The sequence below is a fragment of the Babylonia areolata genome, chromosome 33 (genome assembly GCF_041734735.1).
Source record: "Babylonia areolata isolate BAREFJ2019XMU chromosome 33, ASM4173473v1, whole genome shotgun sequence".
Lineage (NCBI taxonomy): Eukaryota > Metazoa > Mollusca > Gastropoda > Neogastropoda > Buccinidae > Babylonia > Babylonia areolata.
The window spans coordinates 12,859,098-12,881,688 of record NC_134908.1 but is presented as its reverse complement, the minus strand read 5'-3'; the positions used below and the strand labels follow the sequence as shown (position 1 = coordinate 12,881,688).

At 42.5% G+C, this 22,591-nt stretch overlaps 1 protein-coding gene across 2 annotated transcripts in view; it reads left to right on the top strand.

Moving 5' to 3' along the window:
* LOC143277157 (E3 ubiquitin-protein ligase UBR5-like) overlaps nt 1-22,591 on the top strand; it is a 152,915-nt gene that overhangs the window by 84,471 nt on the left and 45,853 nt on the right. Inside the window, exons 13-16 of one of the 2 annotated variants that reach the window (XM_076581914.1) lie at nt 4,147-4,216; nt 12,780-13,096; nt 18,589-18,719; nt 20,414-20,671. In XM_076581914.1, the coding sequence (XP_076438029.1) occupies nt 4,147-4,216; nt 12,780-13,096; nt 18,589-18,719; nt 20,414-20,671 (776 nt within the window). The remainder of the gene's footprint in view (nt 1-4,146; nt 4,217-12,779; nt 13,097-18,588; nt 18,720-20,413; nt 20,672-22,591) is intronic. The other variant, XM_076581915.1, reaches the window with a different exon arrangement.

Below are 22,591 nucleotides of genomic sequence, written 5' to 3'. Positions count from 1 at the left end.
GCAGACATATCCCAGTCTAGTTTTCCAAAGATGATGTCACTCCTTGGAAAACAACATCTGATAAACATTTACTGAGACAAAAATGGGGACATTCACTTTACTACAGATGCAGCTTACCAGACGTGTGCACCTTACATAAACTCTCTTTGTTTACACCAGTGATCAAAAACCATTGCATATTACGTCGCAGATTTTTCGTTTACTGAATTTATATCAGCAGATGATGCGGTAATAGTCACTTCATTGCTGCGAGCAAGGCTGCTTGTTTAATTCATCACCCAGTCAAGAACAATCCTAAGTAATTTATCAATTTCATTTGACTGCCCTTCTTAAAAATTATTGCAAAAACATACATTGCTTATGCAGAAAAACGTTGTCTGTCATAATGTTGCTGAGTGTCTTGAACGAAACAACTGGTATTTCAAAAACTCATTGACCAGTTTCCACTGAACACGTATTTGTCCTTAAACAATGTTTTGAATAATTAATTATTACTCTGACAAATCACAGAATATTTTAATCAAAGTCCAGTTGGTATCTGCCTTTGATTGATTATGCTTTTGTTATAATGAGTAACTTCAAGCATCTAGTTTTCAAGACAATCATTTCACCCACTCTGGGAAGACATTGTCAGGAATGGCCAGAGGGCGAAACTGATGCAGAAGTGTAGCTACAGATAGAACAAAACAGTGAAGAAGAGGACATCATATACACAGATGGCCAAAGACCAGTCCTGTTGGGGATTCACTGCTAAACAAAAGGGAACAACAATGAGGGAAGAGAATGCCATGTACAAAATAACAACCTCCACCCTGACTATGGAAGTTGAAGCTGTGACACATGCTCTCCAGCAGCTGTCATCTGTTCATATGCCTGGAAATCAATGATGATTCTGACTGACTCAATGAACCTCATACAAATAATTGAAAGTGGAATGGGGAGCCCAGAGTGGCATGAGGCAACTTTCAGAATCAAATGCTGAAATGGTCATACTGCCCCCGATATGCAGGTGTAAAGGGAAATGAGCGAGCTGACAGGCTTGCTGGTAACACAACAACGAGTGGCCTATATCTGGGAAAATGGGAAATTCTAATAAAAGGTAAAGAGTACCTCAAAAACTAGATCTATGCAAGGCCATCACACCATTGATCACCTCACAGAAAGAAAGATAGAGAGAGGGAGTGGCTCTAAGTCTAACATGAAAGGTAGAGTACAATCCTTTGTGAAATCAAACGAATATTGGCATAATTTCCAAACCAACATCGTGCAGTTTTCTTCAAAACGGAACATAGTCTGTCTGGGCTTTCCCAAATACAGTAGATTGAGCAACACGCTAGACACCACTTTGCGTCAGAGATCTCTTCCCACCTCTCTTGCGGCAAATCTGTGGCAGTGTGTGTGTGTGCATGTGTGTGTGAGTTATGCGAGCTGAGATACGTAGGAGTGTGGAGGGAGGGGATGTTAACACAAGATTTACATCATTTCCAACGGGTTACTGAAGATTTTGTGAAGAAAGTGTGTCTGAGCGCTTGTCCGAAATCCTGTGAGCTTGACCCTGTCCCATCTTCTTTGTTGGTTGAATGTATTGATGTTCTACTGCCACATATTACTCATGTCATCAATTCTTCCTTACTGTGTGGTTGTTTCCCTGAAAGCTTCAAATCTGCTGTTGTATGTCCACTCATCAAGAAACCATCTTTGGATCATAATTGTTTGAAAAATTATCGACCTGTCTCTAATCTGTCATTTTTATCAAAACTGCTAGAAAAGATCATATTGTCTCAGCTCTTAGCTCATCTGGAACAAAATGGTTTACTTAATTCCCACCAGTCAGCTTATAGACATGGTCATAGTTGCGAAACAGCCCTTCTTAGAATAGTGAATGATATGCTTTCAGGATTTGATGAGGATAAGATATCTGTTCTCGCTCTCTTAGATTTGTCAGCAGCTTTTGACACTATCGACCACTCTATCCTCTTGAACAGACTTAAAACTTCCTTTGGTATTTGTGACACTGCACCAGCATGGATCATGTCTTACCTGTCAGATCGTACACAGAAAGTGTGTGTAAATGGTAGATACTCTAGAGTATCTGCCTTAAATATGGTGTCCCACAGGTCCTGTTCTTTTCGTGCTGTATGCGGCTCCTGTGTCAGATGTCATCAGTCATCATGCAGTGTCACATGAGAGCTTTGCTGATGACACACAACTTTATCAGTCGGCTTCCATAGCTGAATTTGATGCACTGGTGACTCAAACACAGGAGTGCATTGCTGGCCTAAAGGACTAGATGACTCTCAACAAGCTACAACTAAATGATGCTAAGACTGAATTTATGATAACCTGTCCAAAGAAGTTTCGTCAACATCCTTCCTTTCCTGACTCTGTTCTGATCAATAGCACACCTGTTTCACTTTCTCCTTCTGTTCGCAGTCTTGGTGTAATCCTAGACCAGTCTCTTTCCTTCCAACAGCACATTTCGAATATCTGTAAAGTTGCCTGTTTCAGTGTTTGGAACTGCGTAGAATCAGCTCTATCCGCCACTTGTATGCTCTCTGGTTCTCTCAAGATTGGATTACTGCAACTCTTTTGGCCAGCCTTCCCAAATATCTGTGAGACAGACTCCAACAAATTCAGAATAACGCTGCCAGACTCATTTGCAGAGCTTCTAAATTTGACCATGTTTCTCCTCTCCTTCAGTCTCTCCACTGGTTGCCTGTTCCTGATCGAATAGACTATAAGCTATCCACTCTGACCTTTTCTGCAGTCAACGGATCTGGCCCCAGTATCCTTCTGAACTCCTCCATATCTATACCCCGTCTCGCCAGCTCCATTCTTCCTCTGATACTTGACTTCTCAGGATACCTCATGTCAGAAGTAAGACCTATGGACACAGATCGTTTTCTTTTCAATCGCCAAAGATGTGGAACAAGCTCCCTGATAACCTCCGTCGTTCTGATTCCCTCGCATCTTTTAAATCTCGTCTCAAAACTCACCTTTTCCCTCAGCAGTAAGTTCAATTGTGGCAGGTCCACTTCCTTCACATCAGCTGTGCTTGACTATGTGTGTATACATGTGTATGTGCACATAACTACATGCATGTATATGAATGTGTATTGTGTGTGCGTGTGTTTATGTAAGTTTGTGCCTGCCTGTGTGTACATATGTGTTAGGGTAGCTGTTAGGTACACATGTATATTAAAATGTATGTATGCAGTGTGTGTGTGTGTGTGTAGTCACATTTTGGTGTGTGTTATGTAACATAGATGTAATGTTTTATGTTAACAAAAGCGTTTTTGTAAAGCGCCTAGAGCAGATTTCTGGATAGTGTGCTATATAAGTATCCATTATTATTATTACTAAGAGATAGGAAATCTGTGTGTGTGCATTGTGGGAGCTTCAATACATAGGAATGTAGTCTATTTGCTTACTCATTTTTGTTTTATTTGATTTTAGTATTAGATTTATTTACTAAGTTGTTCTAATTTATTTGTTCATTAGTTTGATAAATTATGTTTGTTTATTATATCTCTTTTCTTTTCTTTTTTTTCTTTTTTTTCTCAAGGCTAAGTGTTTTGGGTTATGCTGCTGGTCAGGCATCTAGCTAAGCAGGTGTGGTTTAGCGTATATGAAGTTGGCGGAACGCTTTGACACCTCCTTGAGTAACTGAACTGAACCAAACTATAATGGTATGCTTAATCCTGTTACAGGAATGTTTGAGATCGTTAAACTTTACTCTCAATTCAATCTTTTGTCGTTCTTCTTATTAATTCTGCTACTTTTATGTCTCTTTTCCTGTATCGGTCATCCCACCATCTCTTCTCTTGCTGCCATGCTCCCCACCCCATCCCAACCTCTCAACCCCCACAGGCACACACACATACACTAACCCCCCCCCCCCCCCCCCGCCCCCCTCCCCTCCCAATACCCCCATTCTCCCCAGTCTAATATCACATACCAGTGAAAAGACGTTAAACTAAAGAAAACACACACACACATGCTGATCTTACCATCTCACTCACTCACATATTCATCTGTCTCTCTCTTGACCTATGACATGTGGTAGTAACAATACAAATGTTTGACCAGTGACATAGCAGTGGTTTTGATTAAAGGTGGCTGTCATTGTGGTTTATATCAAAACAGGCCCTGCTGTCTGTGGAGAAACTGCCTTCATTGGAGGGAGTGCTGGTTGGAGGAAAATCACTGCAATACAGTAAGTGTGTCTGCCCCTCTTTGTGACAGGGAGGGAAAAGATGGGGGTCCCTTGCCTTTTCTTTTCCCTTCCCTTGGATCTGTTTGATCAGTTTCTCCCTTCTCTTTCTGTCTGTATCAAGTATGTGTGTGTGAAATAGACACAGTGTATGTGTATCTGTGTGTGTTCAGCTTGTTTACTTCGAGATTTAAGTGTTAAGAGTTATTTTGCTCCCAACTCTTGTGACATTTACTCCTCTGTGAGCATTGGCTTGCTTCAAACCTGATGTTTGGTGTCATATACTGTACCATGTCAAACTGATGCAAACTAGGCCTATGGTTTGCTCTGTTTGGCCAAATTTCGCGCGGCTAACAGTGAAAAGACGCCCCTCTTAGTCTGGCCCGCTCTTAGCCAATCAAACGCCTCTGACAGCTATAAGCGCTGAATCATTCCTTTGGCCAAGGCTCTCCACGCCATCTTGTCAGGTTTTCGCTCTGCCTCGTCTAACGCTTTTTTTGGCTATTAAGCGTGTTCATTTGGCCTTATTTTGTTGTATGCGGCTTGCATGTACATTGTTCTTACATTCTGTGTACTCGTTTCGACTCGGCCCCCTCGATTCGTTCGTATTTTTCTACCTCTGAGTCGATCCTGTCTTTCCTTTCTCTGTTGGGGTTCGAATTGTTCGCTGGGTGCCTACACGCGGTACCATGCCTCGTACGCCATCCTACGAAGGCAGGGATCATGATGCTGGGACAGATACTCGGCAAGAGACTCTCCCAGGCCCGGAGCTCATGATCTCTCCCGATAGGTACCGCGGCGATGCGTCTGCAGACGCAGATCGCGGAGGGGACGCTCGTTCCAATAAAACGGTCATGAAGGGGACCGGGGGGAAAGGGATACGAGCGTTGCCTCCCGAGGTGTCCCAGCGCGAGGCGGGTGGAGGGGGGAGTAGCACGTCCTCTCTTGGTGGTGGGGACTCGCGGCTGGGTGCGGACTCCCAAGGGGCCCTCAGGGGCCCCAGTGCTGTTCCCCCTCCTCCCTTCTCGGTCGACCCCTCTCCCCCACCTCCTTCTGGGGGAGAAAAACATTTGGTTCCGGGGGGGGACCTCCACTTTGCCCACCCCGGGCCAAGCCACCCCAGTCTCCCCACGGGAGGGGATTCGGGGCGTGTGGCAACCTGCTCAGCAGGTCCTCCCGCTATCCGGCCGGTCTCCCCTGCTGGGGGAGTCCCGCGCGTGTCAGGCAGTTCCGGGCAGTCAGACCGCCGGCCTTTCGGCGTGTCTGACACCCAAGTCAGACCTGACCTCCCTCCGACTTGGCCAGGTTTTTCCCTTCAGCGAGGTCAAGGCGCCAGTGACCCTTGGGGCTGGGGTCACGGGATGGCTGGTGCCCACAGGTGGTATCCCCCATTCTACCCGTACTGGGGTGCACCTATGGTGCATGCTGGGTTACCGGGAGGACCAGGGACCAACCCCAGGTCCTCTCCCCACCGTACCCAACCCAGCACAGCCCACAGAGTGACACACACAGCCCCGACAAGAGGGATTGACTCCTCGTCGGGCAGGTCTAGCTCCTCGACCAATATTAACACGACAGCCTCTAATTGGTCCTCTGTCAACACGCAGGTGACCTCCACGGTCACTACGGCTTCCTTTTCAGGACCGACGGCAGCTGAGGGGCCCCGCTCAGCACGTGGGAGCCTGCCGTTCCCACCTACCCAGCCCTCGGTCCTAAAAGGAGATGAGTGGGTGTTTGTCCCCTCACAGCACTTGTGGGTCCCTCTGGCGTCCAGGGACACCCTCTCTGAGAAGGTGTGGCACCCACCATCCCAAGTATGGTTGGACCTACGGTCCACACACTCCCCACCCTCTTCAGATGTCAAGGACATAACAGCGGAGACCAGGGTCCCTGCTCGGGATCGCCCCAGCTCATCCCGCTGGCCTGACCACAGCCCACAGGTCGCCCCCGTGGGTACATCCAATTGGGATGGCACCCAGCAGGGGATGGACTGTGAACAAGAGGGACAGCCCCTGTCTTCGGATGAGGACGAACAAGCGGATGAGCACTCGTCGCCCCCATCCCAGGGCGACAGATGGAGCCCACGCCTCCCTAGGGACCAGCCTGAACCAAACTTGGACTTTGCCGAGCTCGAACTGACCCTCCCCAATAGGGTCATGCATGCCGAATCGGTCCCTCAGGCAACTTTGTCACCCTTAACCCTCCTTCGGTCAGGTGACTCTAACTCCAGAACCACAAGGCGACTCAGAGTGCCAGAAATGGCTCAGGAGTGGCTTAATAAGCCAGCCCGCACCGTCAGGGGTGCTGCTTCCATCCCCCCTCCAGGCAGGGAGTCCCTCTCTGCCCCGGGCGCTTTTGCCCCATGCAAGTTCCTTAAAGATCCCTCCAAGGGAGGAGTGTGGTCCTGGTACACACAGGACCACCCTGCCTACAGGGAAGCAGAGCCCTCCGCGCAGGACAGGATGTTGGTCTCACAGCGCACCACCTTCCCCACCTCAGCTACTCTTTCCTTTAAGACATTAGCAGAGTGGGACAAACTGGCCCGCCGCTGCCTCCTCGAAGTTTCCACGGCTTACACCTTCTTTGACGCGTTCCTCCACAGAGCCAATGAGCTGTGGGAACAGCGTCCAGTTCCTCAGGACACGGAGTCTCCTTCCTCTGTCCCGCCTGGCCTCTTCTCAGACCCGAGGTTAAACACTTTTGGAAATCGGGTAGCGTCGGGTCTCACGGCAGCTGCATACGCAGCTACCAGCCTTCACTTCAATACTGTGCTTGCGCGGCGTGATGCCGTTCTCCGCCTCTCTAACATTCCAGTAGAGGAGAGGGCTGCCCTGCGGTCCATCCCAGCACAGCAGCACTCCCTCTTCGGCCAGTATGCGCCGCATTTTGTCAGCCACAGGGCAGAGACAAACAGGGAGGTGGCCTCATATTTAGCCCACTCCTCCCAGGGGCGCCAGAGTTCTATGCCATTGAAGAGACCCGCCACCAGGGCTCCTCCATATACCTCGCCTCCTAAGTCAAAGCGGCGTGCGCAGAATCAGCGGCAGAGGAACAAACCACCTCATGTCCATCCAAGCCGTCCGGCCATGCCCAAGGCCAGAAGGCAGCACCCCCAATGACTAGGCCCCGATTCAGCACCGCCAGTCGTTCAGCCCCTCCAAGTAGGAAACTTGTCCCGGCATGCTCATCAGTGGCGTGCTCTGGGACTCAACGACTGGATTGTATCGGTGCTAGAGTCGGGGTACATGCTCCCTTGGGTGGGGGACCGCCCCCCTCTAAGATCCACTCCTCCTCCTTATGTGCCCAGCTCGATGGAGCAGGAGAGCGTCTTAGAGAAAGAAATATCGCGTCTACTCCTCATAGGGGCGATATCTCAACTCTCGGACCCGGGCCCCGGTTTTTACGGCCGGTTGTTCGTGATTCCAAAGGTCTCAGGAGGGTGGAGACCAGTCCTGGACTCGTCCCCCCTCAACAGATTCCTCCCCAAAATGAAATTCAAGATGGACACACAGGCACAGATTCGGGAGACCATGCAATGGGGCGATTGGGCGACGTCCATCAATCTGAAAGATGCTTATTTCCATATCCTCATCCACCCGGCATCCCGCCGGAGTATGTGTGTGCTTGTTTTTTTCATTCTCTAGATACTCCACTACAAATACAGATACCTCATAATAACAGTTGCCCATGATTGAAGGCATGTCTAATCAAACATTCTCAGCCATTTTTGTCAACCCCCCCCCCACCCCCCCCAAAAAAAAAAACCAAAAAAAAAAAAAACTACCTTTAAAAATTGGTAGCTCAAAACTTCTCAACCAGTCCACTTGCTTCAAACCTTACACCAATGTCAGTTTTGTTCCAACGAGTTCATTTTCAACTGGTCACATGCTTTCCTGTCATAACATTACCCGGACACTCTAGACCTATCGATCACCAGGCCAGGGTGGTCACAACTAACCTTGGACCACATGATAATGTTCAGCTAATCGCATGCGTGTTAACTGTTTACATTGAAACAGCATTGAGTGGACCAGTCAGCTTAGCCTGAAAAAGAGAGAACATGGCTTAATCAAATTGCGTCTCGGTCAAAACCATCTGTACCTTGTGGAATAAGCCATGGAGTATGTACCAGCAACCTTTAAAAAAAAATATTTTTTTTAAAGTTCTGTTAAAACAACATTAAAACAAGCTTACATTAAAACTAAGTCAAAACAAACATCCCACAACAAAAATTATGTTTCTATCTGTATTAGAACTAAAGTTACAGCCAATTGAAGCTAATTGAAATTGAGTCTTTTTGCACATCATTTTGAGCTTTTGGACAAATCTCCAATTTTACAGCATCACTGCATTTTTTCTAAACAACAGAGACAGCTAAAAATTTAGGAAAATGATACTTTGTAATTGTATGTAGTAAAGAAACGTAATTTTTTTCCAGCTATATTGCCTGATCGTTTTACTGATATTGAGCTCTAGAATCCAGTTGTTGTTTTTTGCAAATTCTCACAAGGCAAAATTTGTCAAAATAGCAACATGTGATATGTATTCAGCTGAGCAAGGCCTTGATGATATTCTGAAAAAATGGAATTTTTGGGTGTGATAATTTGTGTTTTGTAAATAAAAGTGAAACCACTACCAAAATAATATATCTGCTGATTAATTTCATTTTAACAAACAGCTACTTAACATACTTATGATTAATTCCATCATGAAAAAAAGAAAAAATGATTGTCGCTTCAGTTCAGTCCAAACAAGGTGCGGCAGTATGGGGTATTCCCAATGATCAAGCACTTTCGTACACTCATTTGTGGAAAAGACTCCCTCTTAAATATTTATCGATGATATAATCAACAGTGTGATAGTAAAATCAAATGAACTCAGAGGTTTTCCTATAATGTTCCGGAACCGACCAAGGTTGTTGTTGAAGTTTGGCTCAACTGCGACTGCCATTTCAGCATCCGAATAATGCGTAGCCTCTCTTTTGGCTCAAAGCTCATCCGCATTAGTAAGGTCACACAGTAGTTTTGTATATTATTCAACAGAAAATTAAAAGAGCTTCCGTTTTATATCCATAATTACTGTGTTTTTTATTACCAATTTTGAGAATTTCAGGTTTAAAGCTGAGCGAAAATCGTTTTTTTATGCGCTTTTTTTTTTTTTTTTCTCTCTCTCTCTCTCTCTCTCTCTTCGTTCTGGGTTTTTTGGGTGTTTTTTTTGTTTCCCCTCCTTCCCCCCCCTTGTACACAAGGTTATATTTTGACATTTCACGACATCAGTGTGATTCAACATTCACATAGCAAAACATTTGGTCCATCAATGATCATCGAAAAAAAATCATTAATTTGTTGAGATAAAGGGTTATTTTTCAATATGATAATACTTATAATAGTAATAATAAGATGAAGAACAATAACAAATAATAAAGAACAAGAAAAAAGGAAATATTGACAGTGATACCAAATGTCACATCATGGCATGTATTTATGATGACATAGCTTCAAGGAGCACCAGTTTTTTTTATAAAGTGTTATTAAAGGATTAATATAATTATGTTATCAATTACCTGTGGCAGCTTACTTCTTTTATCAAAATTAATGTACAAACATGTCAGATTTTGCAGTATATTCATTTCTGATATTGTGAAAAATTCTACCAAACATGCATTATTCATATACTGAATTATGATGACAGTTTTCATTTTACTCAATGTTCTATTACCAACTCAGAGTATGGTAGCCATCTTTTTAACAAAATCACAGTAATTCATTTCCATTGTGTGTACATGCCTTTCTAACTTGTATCTATATTTGAGGACAAGCAGGAATGCTTGCAGAGTTGGTTTTATTTGATTGATTCTACTCCTATGTATAAAAAAATTCGCCCATAATAACATTAAATCAAAAGTATCATCCATTGTATTTTTATCATCAGTTCCAAATACTGCCAATTCAAAGTTCAATGACAGTCATTCACAGTTTTCACATTTCTCTCTCAATAACTTATTAAAGTCCTGCCAAAAGGTTTGCAAAACTGGACAAAACCATAAATAATGTTGCACTGTGTCTTTTTCAATATAACAGAAATTACATTTGTCATCATAACTACACCCATGTTTTTTAGGACAATATTTGATACTAAAATTCCATGACGTATTGAAAGTTGAAACCATTTCATCTTTATTTCTTTGGTTCTGTTTATCTTTTTCAATGTTTTCTTCCAATCAATCTGAGTACCTTACCTTTTTTCCCATTTCATAAAAGCTTTCATATCAAAAATTTCGTTTTTCTCCAAGATTATATCATAATAAATCCATGTTCCCTTTTTTACCCCACAAATGGTTTCTAACGCCTATTTCATTGTTGTGATGATTCTCTAATACTATATTTCTTTTTCTGGCGTATTCTTTGATTGATTGAATGCAACTAAGGTAATTAAGGTAATTCGTTCTTATTCCCCACTTCTTAAAAAAGTCTTCCTGCCTTAAAAACTGGCAGTTTTCATCCAGAATAGCACACACGAAAAATGCATTTTTTGCTGTCCAGTTTTTAAAGTGAAAAGGATTGTTGATGATTCTAAATTTAGCATTGAAAAAGATGGTTTCAGCTAATAACTCTTTGCCGTTACCTAGTTCAGTGTGTGTGTTGAAAATGAAATTTTCATAAGCCTTCATAACGTCTTTCCAAAAGTTGTTATAATTATCTTTTAAGAACCTCTTGGAGCCATAACAGTTTAACCTAGCTATTTCCGGGCAAGTGGTTTGTAATATTCTTTTCCATTTGAAATTTCCTACATAGAGTTTCCTTACCCAGGACAGTTTCAGTGCTTGTATAAATGCGTGTATGTTTGGTAATCCAATGCCCCCATTTTCAATACTGTGAACTGAGTGTATTCGTTTTATTTTGTCCGGCTTCTTGTCCCATACAAATTCAAAACACATATTCTGATTTTTTAAAATTTCACTGTCTGGTGGGTTTGGCAACAACATCCACAGGTACACTAGTTTAGACAGTATGAGGGATTTTAATATAGCTACCCTTCCTAGCGGTGTACACAATTATAGACCAAATCTTGAATAAATTTCTAACTTCCATTAATTTGCCATCTATGTTAAATTCTGTCAAGTGTGATAGATCATTCATAAACCAAATGCCAAGGATTTTAAATTTCTTAGGATTCCAATTCATACGTTTTTCTGTTAAATACTTTACATTTGAATTGTTATTTCTACCTAACCATACATTAACTGTTTTTTCAATATTTAAGTTTAAACCAAAAAATTTTCAAAAGAATTTAATGTATCAAATAACTTATTGTAAGATTTTATATCTCCGTCTAGCATGAATGAAGTGTCATCTGCAAACTGGCTTATTTTGAATTCTATGTGTGAAATCTGTATCCCTTTAATTTCTTCATCTTCCCAAATTTTACACGCTAGTATCTCTGCACACAATACAAATAAATAGGGTGATAGTGGATCCCCTTGTCTACACCCTTTGCCTATGGGGAAGCTTTGAGACCTTTTTCCATCAACTATCACATAGGCTTTGATATTATTATAAAAGGTATGTATCCATTGACTGATATCCTTTCCACAAACGCTTTCAGAACATATTGAATATAATTCCAATTGACAGAGTCAAAGGCTTTCTCAAAGTCTATGGAGACTAAAAGACCAGGCAGATTTCTTTTTTCTAGGTAGTTTATCATGTACAATGTTCCTATATTGTCTTCTATGTACCGTCCTGCTATATGCGCTTTTTTTCGCAATATGCGGTTTTGCAAGCTGAACTAATATTTACTGGAAAGATGAGGTTCAGACAAACACAGCTGTACTAAAAATAGCTCTGTAGATCAAATGGGACAGGCAAGCCAAGCAAAGAAAAGAGAGACACGAAAACCAGTTTACACGATTTGTGTTGGAGTGGTCGGCCACGACGTGCAAAAATCCTTTCAGGTACCCCCGACTTTTACTCTTTTATCCAACAAAGATAATACAGGCTTGGGAAAAATGGGCAAAATCAGCGTTTTTTAGTCTTAGCTTAAGTTTAACAAACGAGGCTGCTCGTACCTACATGGAGTACAAGGAACAAGCGGCTTGAAACAAAGAAAGTCAGCCATCGATTCTGGTTGTGAGAAACAGCACAAACAAAGACCAGAGAAGTGCCACAGTGCCACCGATGTGTCAGTTGTAAAGAAGCAGCATCGGGAACAGAAGTTTCACCAAACATACTCAGAGAAATCCATGCATCATGCATTTTGGGGAACTCGCATGCTCGTTGTACTGTTTGCAAATTCAACATTTCTGTCATCCTTGGGGGGATTGATGATGTCAATAGACAAGTGAAAAATGGCTTGTAGTCCGAGTGTTCCTGCCAGATTCAAAACATTCCATCCAAATTTCCTGATTGTTCCTACAAATACTTGACAGGGGTTGGCAGCTCTGGTAAAGCCTGCATGAAAGAAAAGCCGTATCGTCTTCAAATGATAGTGTTTACATATTATGCTAACTTTGTAATGGAAAAACTTGTGTTGAGCATGCATGCTGCAACTTCATCAAAATATGCAGATCTCATCCAGCGGCTGCGCTCACGGGAACGAGAGAGGGAGCGAACCCGGTCCATCCAACGCCAGCGAAGCCGTGACCGTGAGGCCCGGCGCACCCTGTCATACGAGGCCCACCCATTCTATATGCCGGGCGAGAACCCAGGCAGCGGGGGAGGCAGTGGTGCCAGTGCCACGGGTGGCGGTGGTTCTTCTAGTGAATCTCTGCCAGAGGCTGGTGACACAAACATGTCACAGTACAGACGGCAGCTGGGGGAGCGACTCTACCCCAAAGTGCGCGCCTTGCAGCCGGTGAGAGAAGGGAGCGTGGAAGCGGCTGAGGTTTGTGAGCATGGTTTTGAGTGTGCCGTGTGTGATTGGTAGCTTTTCTTCACGTGGTGGAGGTGGATGGTAGTTAAGAGTGGGATGGTAGTTATTTGTGTGTGACATGGGCTGTTAACGGTGTGTGCACTGTAGACTAGAGTTAGGGTTTTGTGTGGTGTGGTGTTGGGTATACATTCTAGGGCTGGTAGTTTTATGTGTGTGTTGTGGTTGGTAGCTCTGTGAGTGTTCATTTTAGATTTTGCTTTGTGCATGAGCAATATGTTACTTTGTAGGTTTGTATGTTCTTTACATCTGTTAACTATTCACTGTCCAAAGCATTTGTGATATGTTTGTAGAAATGTGTGCTTCTGTGTGTGTTTGTGATGAAGAATGGTACTTTTTGTGTGTGTTATGCATGCTCTGGATTGCACATACACATGTTGTAGATGGGTGTGGTTTCTGATCTTTTCTTTTTTGTTTGTTTTTTGACATGTATGTAAATGATCAGCCCGATTTGGGTATCTGTATGGGTGCCCTGGTAAACTTAAACATTGCTGTTTTTTTAGCAGTGACAGTGGCAGAGAAACTGTTCACAGCAGGATAGCAAACAGAAACAGCACCTCTGTGGGCCTCCCTTAACTCATTCTACTTCAGGTACCATTATTACTTCCCCTGTGGACCAGGTACAAGTAATCTCGTACCAGCACACAATTCTAATTTCATTTGTGTTTTGCTTGGTATAGTTGGCATTCTAAACTGAACTGTTTACAGATTCTGGAAGCATGAAAACAAAGCTTTGCTTGACTGATGAAATCAACAATTCCCCGACGATTTTCGCTGATTTAATGAACAATTCAATGGTTTACTGCAGTGGTCTCATGCAGTGCTGGTCCAGGGGAGTTGTAGCAGACATGTAGCTGTGGGGTAGAATATGTTTTGTTTTTTTTCTTTTCGCTATAAAACACACTTATAAAACAGATCACTGGCTGCATCCACTACTCCACATTTCTTCAAATGCATTGTCTCCAAACACATTCTTTTCAAATGCATTATAATTCAACAACATTTTTAAAAAATAAATAAATAAAAATTTTTTAAAAACATTTGTTTTCGAGACATTTTACCGATTCTGCTATGACCAAATTTCCATGTTCATTGCTTTTTAATATTAGATTTAGTTTAGGCCTTTCCTTTTTTTGTCTCACGTGTGTGAACAATATGTGTGTGTGTTAAATTTTAACAAATTGATTTTCTCTTGAAATACTTAGTCTGCCGATACTAAATTTGGATTAAACATAATGGAGAAAAAATCATTCCCCAGTCATACCAGTAACAGGTTATAAGTCTTCTGGATCATGAATGGTTCATTTCGTTGAGATTCTGGTTCCAGCAGTGTACAGTTGGGCTCTTCCCAGTTGTCATAACATATGTTTGGGTTTGAAGACAGCATGATATAATTTTCCTTGTTCGCAATTAAAAGAAAAGAAATGAAAATTATGAAAAGAACATGTAGAATGACACTACCATCAATGTTTTTACTGTATATGAATATTTTAAAGTGGATAAATGAACATATAAAAAAGAAAAGAAAAAAGGAATTGACAAAACCTCTGTTTTCAAAAGCCTAGTGTATGCAGGTCTGCACAGATCTGGAGAAAACGGCTTACAGTAATCAAATTTTAGAGCTAAAAAAACATAGGTATATAGATTTTGGTTGTCAGTTGGCAAATGTGTCCAATCCCACTCCATTGCCTCTTTTTTTCCCCTCTTTTTCTTTCTCCAAGCTAATTAATGTTTTATACAGAACACACCTTCATTTATTTCTGTCTCTCACGCTCTCTCTCTCATGATTCCTTATTGGATAAAGAAATTTTTAGGAGTAGATATGCGAACGCCAAATGACTTTGTTTATGGCGAAACAAACCGATATCCTATATATATAAACTCTGTTTTGAATTGTATTCGCTACTGGATCAAACTTGTTCACATGGAAGATAGCAGGATACCGTCTAAGGCTTATAAAATGTTGTTATGATTTAGATATCAAGGGAAAGAAAAACTGGGTAACTAAGGTTTGTCTTTGTTTGTTTGAATATGGATTTGGTTTTGTGTGGATGGAACAGGGTGTTGGAAGTGTTAATGGTTTAATATCTGTTTTCCGCCAAAGGCTAATTGATCGTAGATGGCAGACTTGGAATAATCATATTCATACCAGCGAGAGATTTGATATGTACAGAACTTTCTGTAGTGTACATGATTTAAAACCTTATCTACTGCAAGATATGGACAGGCACTTGAAATTTATAACAACGAAATTTAGATTAGGGGTATCAGAACTGACAGTGCATCGCTCAAGATACAAAACTTCTAGTACGAATGATTTAGTCTGCCCTCTATGTAACGAATCTCAAGAAAACGAATTACATTTTGTTCTTTGTTGCCCAGTGCTAGGAAATATTCGTGAAATGTTTATAAAAGCAAAATATTACAAACATCCCACTTTGTTTAAATTAAGTCTGTTAATGTCGTCAAGCAACAATAAGGACATTCGTGATTTTTCCTTGTTTTTGTATAAGGCTTTCAAACTTAGAGAAATAGTCACTTCGTGAAATGAATATAATTATATTTTGTTATCTGCGTTTATGCTTGTTTGCTTATGTTGTCTAATTGAGTTGTATAATGTTCATATTAACCCCTTCACTTGGGGCTGAGGCCTATATGTGAATAACCATTCCGTTCCGTTCCTTATTGGATAAAGTGCATATCAAAGTGAGTCACAAAGGCCTTGCTTCTCTTGTTGTATATGTATTATAGTCAATATTTTCGATAGATTGTTCTGAGTAAGTGTTGTGCATTGGTAGTTTCATGAAGTAGTGTGTTATCTTGAGGTGCGCATTAAATTTGGCACATGTATGTTGCATGGACGTATTACACATTTGTGGGTCGGGTTGGTTTTTTTGTTGTTGTTTTTTTTATGCCTCCTTTTATTGTTTTTTTGGGGGGTTTTTTGTAGTTGTATGCATGTTTATTCTAGATTATTTGAAATATTTATTTCATGGCAGATCGCTAGTTGTGAACACATTATATTGTGGACTGGTACTATGTTGGTGTGGATGAGTGTTTCATTGATGACATTGTGCACCACTTGTGGAGAAACCTTTTCATGCTCCATTGAACCTTCTGTATTACAATGAATATAGCATTGCTTTCAGTTTCCATCTTTTTTACGCCTTTTTTCTTGTTCAAAAATAAATAATGCTGCTGTGGCAAAGTGGTTAGAGTCGCAGACTGACGTCTTGGAGAATGCGGGTTCAATTCCTAGTGGAAGTAGGGGTTTTCATCCCGCGGCTGGCTCCTACCCAGAGTTGAGTGTGCTGTGGGCTTGAATGAGAGGACTGGGGCCACACAGTCAAGTATCATCCACCTCAAGGATGCGTCTTTGGGTGTGTTGCTCTAATTTCCTGACCAACTCTGTAAGTGTTTATCTCTTGGGCCTGGTCGACAATGGGATATCATTATGACAGGAAGCGTCAAGTACAGCCTTGTCACATAGTCCCATACCTAAATGGACCTCCATGGCAGCAGCAGCATCGTCATCATCGTCATCCTCCTCCACCTCCTTCATCAACTTACAGGAAGAAGTCCCAAATTATCTGGCCTTTCATGCCCTGCTCTCATGGTGACCTCAGTTGCGATACTCCTCCACTTCCGTGCTTGGAGTGAGTCTTATCTAGGTTGTCAGTGTCAACAGATTCATTGGGGGGGGTTGTTGTTGGAGGGACGTGGTGGTGGTCACCACTCTGGGGAGATATGAAGTCTACCTCTGTGACTGTACCATTATTGTTGTCAGGGGGGATTAGCGGGTGGTGCTCAAGGTACGTTAAATCAGAAAAGGCACAACTGAATACCACCAAAGTGACTCAGCAGCAGTGCAGGGTCTCCTTTGGTGCGTGGCCTTCTGGCGACCAAACATCAATGGTTCTCTATGGACTGTCGGTGCTGGGACTGTGACAGATGAACTTGGGTGTGGCCATGTACAGGTGACTCAGAATGATCAGGGTGGGAGTAATGCCACTGAAATGGTGCGGTTTATGAGGCAGCAAACTAAAATTTATAATTTAAAAAATATGAATGATACAAATAACTGGGTTGAAAATACTTTATTCAGGAAATATTGGGGGGTTGCTGATGGAGTTGATGGGAAATTTTGATTTGCAATCCCTTACTGTTGCTCTCCCTTGTCATCATGGCCTGGTTTCGCTGACGAAGATCTAGGAAGGGCGTTGTCCACGTCTGATGCAGGCACGCTCATGGCTGACAAGGCCAATGCGGGAAAAGCAGAGTCGGCCGCAGCGGTTGCAAGGGAAAGTCTGGTCTGGGTTCGCGGCTGCAGCGTCGTGGTTCTTCCTCCTCCTGCGTTTGTCCTCAAGGCTGGCCCTGCGGTTGTTTTCGAAGGAGGAGACAGCTTGGTGGATGGTGCGTCGCCAGGTCTCTCGATCAGCGGCTACTGCGGACCACTGGCGATGGTCAGTGTGACAGGCACCGAGAGCTTTCTTCAAGGAGTCTTTGTATCTCTTCTTGGGTGCTCCTCTGTCACGGAGGCCAGTGGACAGTTCGCCATACAGCGCGATCTTGGGCAGGCGGTGGTCCTCCATCCTGGACACGTGCCCTGCCCAACGTAGCTGGGTCTTTAGCAGCACTGCCTCGATGCTGATAGTCTTTGCCTTGTACAGATTTGTTAAAGCAATGACTATAGTAACAGGCTTTTATAATTAAGTTGTTTCCCATGTAATGTTGTACTGTGTGGCCATAACCTGGAAGGAGGGAGTTGGCAGAATGGTTGAGATGCTTAGCTGACAAGACAGTCTCAGTGATGGTGTTGGTTTGATTCTAGTTCTCACCTCAGTTCAGAGTTTGACTAGTCATTTAGATGAGACGATAGACCGAGGACCCATACACAGAATGCACTTGGCGCACTGAAAACCATGGCTTCAGTCCTGTTGAAGAAATCCACTATGATAGATGCATAACTATATATGCATGCACTCAAGGCCTGACAAGCGCATTGGTTTATGCTGCTGTTGGGCATCTGCATTGCAGATGTGTAGCGTATATAGAATTGTCCCAACGCAGTGACGTCCCCTTGAGAAGCTGAAACTGAAGATACTACTTGAAAACTGTGCAGAGGAAAACCGATAGGATGGACATTTATCTTGCAAACAAGAATATATTTTGCAAACATGAATTTGTGCTTGTAAAACTTAGCACAGCCAAGACTACTTATACAACCAAGCCCAGGACATTTTGTTCTGTTGATGCAACATTGTTGCAGCAACCCTTTCTTTCTTTCTTTTTATTTAAAATTTTTTTTTTTTATAATCCAGTTGAGTTGAGGAGGGAATAGCCCTGGATCCAGACAGTATTGAAAGAAATGAAACACATCTAACAAACTGCACAGGGGAAACAAACCCATGGACTGTAATAATCTGTGTATTGCTGTTTATGTGCAGACCCTGACGGCCAAAATCACAGGCATGTTACTGGAGCTGTCCCCAGCCCAGCTGCTGCTGTTGCTGGCTTCTGAGGAGACACTGCGGCAGCGTGTGGACGAGGCTGTGGATGTCATCATGAGCCATGCCCGGTGAGTACTTTTGCCCCAGAAAGGCTGGGATCTTAAGAGGGAGGGGGTGGGAGTTGGAGATGGTGGGTTTACTGGTTAATGTTGTGGAAATTCAGGATGTCAGTAGTGCAGCTAGGCTTTCTTGGTTTCTTCTTTCCTCAGCTAGAACTCTGAGGTTTGGTACCAGTGAGATTTTTTTGTGTATGAAACCTTTTTTTTTCTTCAATCCTGTCATTTTAAGATAGCCTTTTTCGTCTCCAGCGATCTGTTGCTTGTATAAACTTGAAAGTGGGGCGAATAGTGCATTCTGTGGCCATTATACAGAAAAAGAAATTCACATGATTTATTCTGAATCCTGCTCAAATATCAAATTCATATTTTTTTCTGTCATTAAAAAGAACAAAGAATACTAATAATGATTAATTTGTATTGCCTTTCAATATGAAACAAGCTCAGTTATGCTGTGCGGTGTAAAATCAACAAGTAAAATGTGCTTTTTAACACTAAAATGAAGACTTGCATCCAATTAAACACTGAAGTATGTTCATACACACACAAAAATCATTACACACAAGACTCATCATACAATTTATACATCACAGCATCACTATATCTAATTAATGCACATTTCATATCACAATACTTGACACTAATATCACAATACTTAAAAGACCCACAAAAAAAACTATGTAAAAAGAGGTGATTCTTCAGCTTTTTTCTTTCTGATTCTTTTTAGAAATAAACATATTGGCAGGCCACATCCACAGCTGTAAGTTTGCTTTGGTACATTTTTTCTGTTAACCTAACATCAGAATAAAAAGAATGACCACAAGATCTCTCAGCTAGTTTCAGAAAATATTTCTGCGTTAGTCTGCTTCAAATTTGAAATTTGTGCTGTCAGTCAAAGGGACCAATCCAGTCCATATATGCTTCTTGCAGGTTATAAGTATAGCATGCACGCACGCACACAGAAATATCCATTTCAAGTAATCTACTAATGATATTATAATCAGATAGTTAAAAAAAAAGAAAAAGGGGGGGAAAGATCTAAAGTTCAGATGAGTCAACTTTAGTACTCTCTCTCTCTGTCTCTCTCTCTCTCTCTGTCTCTCTCTCACACACACACACACACACACACACACACACACATGCACGCACACAGAAATATCCATTTCAAGTAATCCACTAATTATATTATAATCGGACAGTTTAAAAAAAAAAAAGAAAAAGGGGGGAAAAAAGATGTATTCCCCTGATAAAAAGGTTCAGTCACAGGCTTAGCAAAATTAACAGATTTATTACATGGTATGGTGTGATTGTTTCTCTCTCTCTCTCTCTCTCTCTCTCTCTCTCTCTCTCTCACACACACACACACACACACACACACACACACACACGGGGAGGCACAGGAGCTCAGGTTACAACCTTTGTTTGAACTAGTACATAATGTGTCTGGGTCAGAGTTAACAGTGGTACTGGAACACTGCTATTCAGTGTAAGCAATATCAACAGACCAGACTCCTTTCCCATGTCTTGCAGCTGGAAATAGGTTCCTTCGACTCGTGACAGCCTGTCACTGAAGCCAGAGCAGTAGTGGTCAGGCAAAAAAAATGTCCAACTGCGTGCCTGCATTTTAAATATGATTCCAGGGATTTGTCCTCTGGGCTTCACAGGCCTATCAGATGTATTCATCATCAGTTCTTTCTTTGTGGTAGGGATGGCTCAGAGTCTTTGCTAGACCTGGACATCTTCAACCTCTCCTCTAACGCCACATCCTCCGCCGATAAGAAGAAGTCTGGTGCCCCGTCAGCCAGCGCACCAGGGGGCAGCACCTCTCGCGCAGGGGATGAGGAGGAAGAGGAGGTGGATGACTCGGCTCCCCTGTTCTGGCAGCCGGGAAAAAGGGGCTACTACTCCCCTAGGGCCGGCCGCAACTCTGCTGAGCGACTCAATGCTTTCAGAAATGTGGGAAGGTAAGAAACATGGGAAAGAATTTTTCTTTCCCTTTACTTTTTTTTAATCAAAATTTGGGTTTATTATTCTATTTTACATAGACATGCACCCAGTATGGATATACAACACTTATACAAAACATACTTGTTATCCACTCAGCAGTGGGGATATTCCACACCATTTTGAATTAAATTTTAGATCTGAACAAGTAAGTGGCATAACTGTATGTATATGTATGTAGAGATATATATGTGTATGTATATGTTGTTGTTTTTATTGTCTGTTGTAATTATCACTCTGGCTACAAACATTGTTCATTTGATCTAAAGATTAGTTTGCACTGCATCTTCTTAAAGCAAAAAGATGCACAATATTATTATTAACAGTTTATACAGTCTCCTATAATTGTACTGTCTTGTGATAAAACTGCATTGTCAGTCTTTGGGTGTTATTTTTTTTTGTTTAGTTTTATTGCATCTAGTGACAGATTGCATAAATCATGTACTTGAGCAGGCTGAGGAGCAGCTGAAGAAAACAAAAACACTGAAATCCATGTTGGGGTTCAGGGCCCGCCAAGGCCCAGATGGAAAGCAGGGGCAAGACCCTGCCAGGGGACCAGGGGGCCAAAGCCCAGTGGAGGAAATTGGTTTTTGTCAGTTTGTAAAGCATTAAGAAGCCTTTTCCTGGCTGATGATATTGATTTTAGTGTCATTTTCTGTACCATGGAAGAGGCTGTGTGAGATGAAGAACACCTGGTGGGAGAGAAAGTCCAAAGAGCTTCAGTCTCCTGCTGATGCTCACGACACAAATACCTTCCATGATCAAAAAAAAAATTTGAAGAAAAAAGGCCGGACATGCCCTCACAAGGTGATTTGGTGTCAGCCCTCTCCTCCATACACTGAAAGGCTCTCAGTAGTGGCACTGCTCTCTCTTCCTCCCTCCAATGCAGAGTTCCCTCCCCTACCTCCCTCAGTGGGGGGGAGCTATGGCCTCGGGAGGGGAGGGGGATTGTCGGGGGAGGGGGAGGGGGGCACTCCTGTGCTTACCCCAGTATCTCAATGGGTGGAGATACTGGTTGCATGACCTGCTGGGGGAGGCCCGTGCATGTCAGGCGGTCCTGGGCTGTCGGTCGCCAGTCTGACAGCAGTCTGACACCCAGGTCAGGACCAGTTACTGGATTTCCCGCCAACCTGGTCAAGTTCATTCTTTCTTTTTCTTCCTTCCTGGAGGTCCATGTGCCAGTGAGCCTTGGAGATGAGCTCACAGAATGGTTGCCACTCACAGGTAGATCCCCCATTTTGCCCATAAAGGGATGTGCCACTGGTACACTCTGGGCTGCCAGGAGAGCCAGGGATAACCCTAAGTCCTATCCTCCCCAGACTCAGCCCAGCTGATTTAAAATGATACATTTTACTCTCAGATCTAAGTTTGTTAGATAGCACAAACGAGAAATGGGCCTTTCGTTACCACAGTCAAGAAAGTGGTGGTAATTTTTGACTCGCTTGTGTAAACAGTCTATGTTATGATCATGGTAAACTTAAACAAATTGTTTTTCTCTTGTGTTTGACAATACCAAATTTGGATTAAACATAGTAGGAAAAAATCTTCACAGTCATACCAATAATAGGTTTAAGTCTTCCGAATTAATTCCTGGATCATTAATGGTTTATTTCACTGACACTCTATCCCCAAAATACTATGATCCCGCTTCCCAGTTGCCAGAACTTAGGTTATGTTTGGGAAGGGGGCACAACATCATTTTTCTTGTTTGCAATTGAAAGAAGAGAAATACAAATTCTGGACAGAACACATACAGTGACACTTACTATACCACCGACGTGTTTACTGCATATGAATATTCTAAAGTGGAAACTAAATGAACTGGAATAAACATAATAGAAAAATTGCATCAAACGTTTCAGTTTCGATCAGTCTGTTGT